Below are 7,961 nucleotides of genomic sequence, written 5' to 3' on the forward strand. Positions count from 1 at the left end.
CCTGCTTTCCTATAACCATCCATTACTATTTGTGTATCATTTTTAGATGAGTTGATTTTCACACCGGCAAATAAGAAGCTACAAATCCATATATGCATACTTACATGATCCATTTTGTCTTGAAGGAAAATATGAATGCATCATCGATGCTCATTAGTATGAAGGAAAACCCAACAAGTTCACAATATATGGATTGCAATTTTAGTTCAACAGATATTATATATATGCCTCAGATGTCATATGCACAAGCTTTACCATCAAAAAATGATGATGACACAAAATATTATGTGAGTTATATACTTTTCTCCTCTTTACTAAAAATATCTTTTACATAATATTGAATTATTTGTGATTCTTACCAAACTATTGATTTATAGTTTGTTTATCTAGATTTTTGAAGTGTATGAATAACCTCCATCTTTAAATTTACTCATTTTGAAGTTTGCCATACATTTGAAGGATGATAATGACAAGGGATACTATGGAATATCGGCTAACATGGATGTGTATGGACACAATCTTAATGTCAGACAACTGTCAGCGGGTGCAATTTGGATTCATAACTGGGAAGGTGATGTTAACAAAAAACTCAATACAATTATTGTTGGTTGGGTGGTAAGTCATCTTTTTTAGTCTTTGAATCTCCATATTATTTTAAACGATGTTGATATGTTTTAGTTTTGTATTTCTTATAATTGACTTATGTTTCTTATACTTATGTAGGTTTGGCCATATCGATTTAATGACTCGCGTACTCACCTTTTTACAGTTTGGACAGTATGTTTCTTCCTCTTATTTAAACTTGTGATATATATAGTCCACAAAAAGTGTGTGAAACTTATTATTTTTCTAAGATTTATATTTTGAAGGTAACATGATTTGAGAGAACTCTGAGATAAACTAAGTTGATAGAATGATTGGATAAACTACTTCTCTAGGTGTTCTCAAACAAGCAAAATAATTAGGAGTTGGTTTTGCGTAAATGCTTGACAATGATAATGAAATAATAAGGGGAAACTCAAAGATAGAGGTAGCATTGTCTATACATGGAAGAATTATAATTTTAAGTAATATTCCAAAATAAGAGTTATTTTTAAAAATGAGCGACTAGATATTAGACAATATAGGATGGCATCTAAATGATATGTTTGGAAGTGCAGAAAGATAATCATCGAAGTACAGGGTGTGTCAACCTCGATTGTCCTGGCTTTAAACTCGTGAAGGGGTCCCCCATATCTCCTGGTGATATCATAAGTCCTGTCTCCGGTATCAATAGGAAACGCCAAACGATTACTATTAGAGTGTCCAAGGTACGTTTTCTCAATTTTAATTCATTAGGGATGTAGAAGTACTCATTTAATTATTGTCCTATATGTTTGCATGAATAAAATTGTAGGAAAGTTCAAGTGGGGACTGGTGGTTGTACTATGGCATCAACAGTGTCCCAATTCCAGTAGGTTACTTCCCAGCATCACTATTTGACAGCTTATCTACAAAAGCCACTCAAATCTCAATTGGAGGGCATGCTCGAAGTACTAGAAATACTATAGCTCCTCCTATGGGAATTGGAGCCTTTGCCTCTAACCCTGGTCAAGCTGCATCTATCCATGATATCTGGCTCATCCACAAGGATGGTAGAAGCACCCCAATTGGCAATGATGCACGCACTAAAGTTACAGATGGCAAGCTCTACTCTGCTTCACCCATAGGAAGAGCTCAATTCTTTTATGGAGGCCCGGGAGGGAAATCTTAGTGAGGTGGATCTGAGGACCTATGTAATGCAATGCATGAATACGAGATTGGAAGAAAATATGCTAGTTCATATAGTTCCTTGGTTGTGCGGCGATCCTTATTGGTTTGATAAAAGTTCGTTGAAATTTGGAAATGCATCACCATATTTAGTATCGGCCGATTTATTACTCATTATAGATGATCCAGACTTGCATATTGTCGGAACCTAGTAAAGATAGCATTTTGGATGTCCATTCCTAATACTCCATAGAATTATTTGGACTTCATATTCACCGATTAACTTTAAAAGTATCTAAGGCTTTGCACCCCATTATGATTGAATAGACACTCGGAAAGGATAAATATGTGTATGCTCGGTCAGGGATTTTGATGTTATAGAAGATACATTCCCTTGTAACTTTGGGATCACCTGGTCATATCGTGTCGAGATTAATGCATCGCTGACCACGAAGGTGACATGGTGGGTTCACCAAGGTTCTGGCTCCTGGATGGAAAAACGCCTTATGTCCTACCTACTGACATTAACTAATCAATGGTAGGATTACAATGGTGTAGATCTTATCTAGAGAGATCTAGCTTATGAGTCAAATGCCTTAGAAGTACAATGTTCTTTGACGAAGGTCTGTCCGTCTCTTATATTAGTAGGTGAATGTCGTACTACCTTCGAGGGATATGATATTATCGAGCAATCCTACCGTTACGGGAATGATCTCCCATTATAGCTACATTCCTGACTAAGTGCACCCATCATTACCCCCTCTGAGTACCTACTTGGGCGCAATGAGGCGCAAGACACAGAGGTCCCTAGACACTCTTTTGGGTGACCCAATCTGAATGCACCATTGGACATACCCTTATCTCACTACTTATACTTACTCATCGACAAACATCACGCTAGTACATGAAATGAGTTAGCGAGCCTTAGTACTTCTAAGGGGATGAGTAGGGAGAGTTGCATCCAACTATTCTCATTCTAAGATTTTTCCCTATTTCCAAGAACAAAATGAGCACTTTAACCTCGGCGGATCACTCCATTCAGCATGATTCAATGTGTTCCTAGAAACATCCATTTGTGCATGCCTAACGCTAGCCCTAGGAAATGGTATCCTAAGTTTGATGGAGGGTCCCTCACCCCTTGACCAGCGTCGCGTAAGGTGGGCTTGGTTCCAAATTTAGATTTTTGAGTCATTTGAAAATTCAACTTGATCCAACTCACAAGTTTATAAATTACACACATATGAATCATATTGGATGTTCAAAACCAAAATAGAAATTAATAAACTCTAGAAATTAATTTTAGGGATTTATTAAAGGCCTATATGCATGTTTCGTATACAAAAAGTTGTTTCAAAAGTTATGTTGGGTGGAAACTACTATTCTCGTACCCAAAACAAGTATTTTGATTTACTGGTTTTTTTCTTGGACTTTTGGAATAGATTTGGTAATTATAAAGGTCGTGATCAATGATACGTCTCCAACGTATCTATAATTTTTGATTGCTCCATGCTATATTATCTACTGTTTTGGACATTATTGGGCTTGATTATCCACTTTTATATTATTTTTGGGACTAACCTATTAACCGGAGGCCCAGCCCAGAATTGCTATTTTTTTGCTTGTTTTAGGGTTTCGAAGAAAAGGAATATCAAACGGAGTCCAAATGGAATGAAACCTTCAGACATGATTTTCTCATCAGATAAGATCTAGGAGACTTGGACCCTCTGTCAAGAAAGCCACGAGGCTGTCACGAGGTTGGAGGGCGCCCCCTAGGGCGTGCCCCTGCCTTGTGGGCCCCTCGAAGCTCCACCGACGTACTTCTTCCTCCTATATATATCCACGTACCCCAAACGATCAAAGATGGAGCCAAAAACCTAATTCCACCGCCGCAAGTTTCTGTATCCACGAGATCCCATCTTGGGGCCTGTTCCGGAGCTCCGCTGGAGGGGGCATCGATCACGGAGGGCTTCTACATCACCATCCAAGCCTCTCCGATGAAGTGTGAGTAGTTTACTTCAGACCTACGGGTCCATAGCTAGTAGCTAGATGACTTCTCCTCTCTTTTTGGATCTCAATACAATGTTCTCCCCCTCTCTCATGGAGATCTATTCGATGTAATCTTCTTTTTGCGGTGTGTTTGTTGAGAGCGATGAATTGTGGGTTTATGATCAAGTATATCTATGAATAATATTTGAATCTTCTCTTAATTCTTTTATGTATGATTGGTTATCTTTGCAAGTCTCTTCGAATTATCAGTTTGGTTTGGCCTACTAGATTGGTTGTTCTTGCCATGGGAGAAGTGCTTAGCTTTGGGTTCGATCTTGCGGTGTCCATTCCCAATGACAGAAGGGGCAGAAAGGCACGTATTGTATCATTGCCATCGAGGATAACAAGATGGGTTTTTTATCATATTGCATGAAACTATCCCTCTACATCATGTCATCTTGCTTAAGGCGTTATTCTGTTATTAACTTAATACTCTAGATGCATGCTGGATAGCGGTCGATGAGTGGAGTAATAATAGTAGATGCAGAATCGTTTCAGTCTACTTGTCTCGGACGTGATGCCTATATACATGATCATACCTAGATATTCTCATAATTATGCTCAATTCTGTCAATTACTCAACACTAATTTGTTCACCCACCGTAGAATAGTTATGCTCCTGAGAGAATCCACTAGTGAAACCTATGGCCCCCGGTTCTTTTTCTCATCATATCAATCTCCATCACTTTATTATTGCTTTGCTTTTACTTTGACTTTACTTTTTACTTTGCATCTCTATACCAAAAATACCAAAAATATTATTTATCATCTCTATCAGATCTCACTTTGGTAAGTGACCGTGAAGGGATTGACAACCCCTAAGCGCGTTGGTTGCGTTGAGCTATTGTTTTTGTAAAGGTGCGAGGGACTCGAGCGTAGCCTCCTACTGGATTGATATCTTAATTCTCAAAAACTGAGGGAAATACTTACGCTACTTTGCTGCATCATCCCTTCCTCTTCGTGGAAATCCAACGCAGTGCTCAAGAGGTAGCAAGAAGAATTTCTGGCACCGTTGCCAGGGAGTCTACGCAAAATTAAACATACCAAGTACCCATCACAATCCCTATCTCCCGCATTACATTATTTGCCATTTGCCTCTCATTTTCCACTCCCCCCAATTCACCCTTGCTGTTTTATTCGCCCTCTCTCTCTCTATCCTACCTCTCTCTCTCTCTATTTGCCTCTTTTGCCCGTTTGCTTTTTGTTTGCTTGTGTGATTGTCGTCATGGCTAGTCTCATATCTTCTCTGTTGTCTCCCGAGAATGAAGTTCTAAATTTTAAACAAAGGGAGGGAGAAAATCTAAAAGATGCTTGGTATAGAATTTCCAGGAAGCAATCTACTTCAGTTCTTCTCCGCAATTTTTATGTAGGTGCTAGTCCTTGGAATAGATATATCCTTGATACCATTACCGGAGGGAATTTCTTGGATAGTCATACTTTTGATTCTTATAATGCTATGTTAGATTTATTTGGCTCACCACCTCTTTTGGTTAATGGAACTATGTTAACTTTGGAGCATGTTATGCAAAGACTTGAAATTATTGAAAATAAAGTTTCTACCATTGAATTAATTGAAAATCTAGATAAAAAGATCCATAATCAAATTACTCAATATGGATCTAGGGTAGGAATGACTTTGAAAAATATTAAGGAAAAGGAACCCATAGTTAATGAGAAAATAAATCTAGATTCCACTAGAATCGATAAACTTGAGGGTATCATTACAAACTTGGGAACCGATTTTTCTTCCGTAAAGAATACTCCAAGTCCTCCTACTAAAATTTCCAAGCTTATGTATGTTCCTAAAAATAAGGGTGAATCATTTAGTAAAGAAACTGCGGATCTTAAATCTATAAGTATTCATCCTAATCTTTTTGCTATCATTAAGGAACCAATTGCTACAAATGAATTTTTTGATCTTGTGCCTAAGAGTTTGATAATCACTAGAAAGAAAGAAATTCCTAAGGGAGATAGATGCCTAATTGAAGAATTGCCTCCCAAAGATGGCAATACCTAGATCTATTCTTGCTCGTTATGCCTAGTTAGGGGCGTTAAACGATAGCGCTTGTTGGGAGGCAACCCTATTTTATTTTTATTCCTTGCTTTTTGCTCCTGTTTAGTAATAAATAAATTATTTAGCCTCTTTTTTGGTTGTGTTTTTTGTGTTTAATTAGTGTTTGTGCCAAGTAGAACCGTTGGGAAGACTTGGGGAAAGTCTTGTTGAACTTGCTGTAAAAAACAGAAACTTTAGCGCTCACGAGAACTGCTGTCATTTTTATTTGAAGAGTGATATTTAGTTAATTCTTTTTGAATATGATTAATAGATAAATTCCTCACGTCCAGAAATTTATTTTAGAATTTTTGGGGTTCCATATCTGCGCTAGCTACAGATTACTACAGATTGTTCTGTTTTTGACAGATTCTGTTTTTCGTGTGTTGTTTGCTTGTTTTGATGAATCTATGGCTAGTAAAATAGTTTATAATCCATAGAGAAGTTGTAATGCAGTAGGTATAACACCCATATAAATAAAGAATGAGTTCATTAAAGTACCTTGAAGTGGTCTTTTGTTTTCTTTCGCTAACGGAGCTCACGAGTTTTCTACTTTAAGTTTTGTGTTGTGAAGTTTTCAAGTTTTGGGTAAAGATTTGATGGACTATGGAACAAGGAGTGGCAAGAGCCTAAGCTTGGGGATTCCCATGGCACCCCCAAGATAATCTAAGGACACCTAAAAGCCAAAGCTTGGGGATGCCCCGGAAGGCATCCCCTCTTTTGTCTACTTCTATCGATAACTTTACTTGGAGCTATATTTTTATTCACCACATGATATGTGTTTTCCTTGGAGCGTCTTTTATGATTTGAGTCTTTGATTATTACTTTAACACAATCATCCTTTATGTACACACCTTTTGAGAGAGCCATACATAATTTGGAATTTGATAGAATACTCTATATGCTTCACTTATATCTTTTGAGTTATATAATTTTGCTCTTGTGCTTCACTTATATCTTTTAGAGCACGGTGGTGGATTTGTTTTATAGAAACTATTGATCTCTCATGCTTCACTTAGATTATTTTGAGAGTCTTAATAGCATGGTAATTTGCTTAATAATAATATGCTTGGTATTCAAGATTTGTAAAACTTTCTTTTGAGTGCGTTGAATACTAAGAAAATATTGATGCTTGATAATTGTTTTGAGATATGAGGATGGTGATATTAGAGTCATGCTAGTTGAGTAGTTGTGAATTTGAGAAATGCTTGTGTTAAAGTTTGTGATTCCCGTAGCATGCATGTATGGTGAACCGTTATGTGATGAAGTCGGAGCATGATTTATTTATTGATTGTCTTCCTTATGAGTGGCGTTCGGGGACGAGCGATGATCTTTTCGTACCAATCTATCCCCCTAGGAGCATGCGCGTAATACTTTGCTTTGATAACTTCTAGATTTTTGCAATAAGTATATGAGTTCTTTATGACTAATGTTGAGTCCATGGATTATACGCACTTTCCTTCCTTCCACCATTGCTAGCCTCTCTAACACCGCGCACTTTTCGCCGGTATCATACACCCACCAAATACCTTCCTCAAAACAGCCACCATACCTACCTATCATGGCATTTCCATAGCCATTCCGAGATATATGGCATGCAACTTACCACCGTTCTGTTCATTATGACACGCTCCATCATGGTCATATCGCTAGCATGATCATGTAGTTGACATCGTATTTGTGGCAAAGCCACCATTCATAATTCTTTCATACATGTCACTCTTGATTCATTGCATATCCCGGTATACCGCCGGAGGCATTCATATAGAGTCGTATTTTGTTCTAAGTATCGAGTTGTAATTGTTGAGTTGTAAGAAAAATAAAAGTGTGATGATCATCATTTTTAGAGCATTGTCCCAAGTGAGGAAAGGATGATGGAGACTATAATTCCCCCACAAGTCAGGATGAGACTCCGGACGAAAAAAAGAGGCCATAAAAAAAAGAGAAGGCCCAAATTAAAAAAATGAGAGAAAAAGAGAGAAGGGACAATGTTACTATCCTTTTAGCACACTTGTGCTTCAAAGTAGCACCATGATCTTCATGATAGAGAGTCTCTCATTATGTCACTTTCATATACTAGTGGGAATTTTTCATTATAGAACTTGGCTTGTATATT

The 7,961-nt window shown here is 37.5% G+C and overlaps 1 protein-coding gene across 1 annotated transcript; it reads left to right on the top strand.

Annotated features, from left to right (window-relative positions):
- Nucleotides 1-233: 233 nt before the first annotated feature.
- Nucleotides 234-1,951, top strand: LOC125554853. The gene is made up of 5 exons (XM_048718250.1): nt 234-287; nt 442-615; nt 724-777; nt 1,161-1,310; nt 1,397-1,951. Exons 1-5 carry the CDS (start codon nt 234-236, stop codon nt 1,751-1,753), a joined length of 789 nt encoding a protein of 262 aa, XP_048574207.1. The 3' UTR covers nt 1,754-1,951.
- The last annotated feature ends 6,010 nt before the right edge of the window (nt 1,952-7,961 follow it).

Source organism: Triticum urartu, chromosome 4, assembly GCF_003073215.2.
Source record: "Triticum urartu cultivar G1812 chromosome 4, Tu2.1, whole genome shotgun sequence".
Lineage (NCBI taxonomy): Eukaryota > Viridiplantae > Streptophyta > Magnoliopsida > Poales > Poaceae > Triticum > Triticum urartu.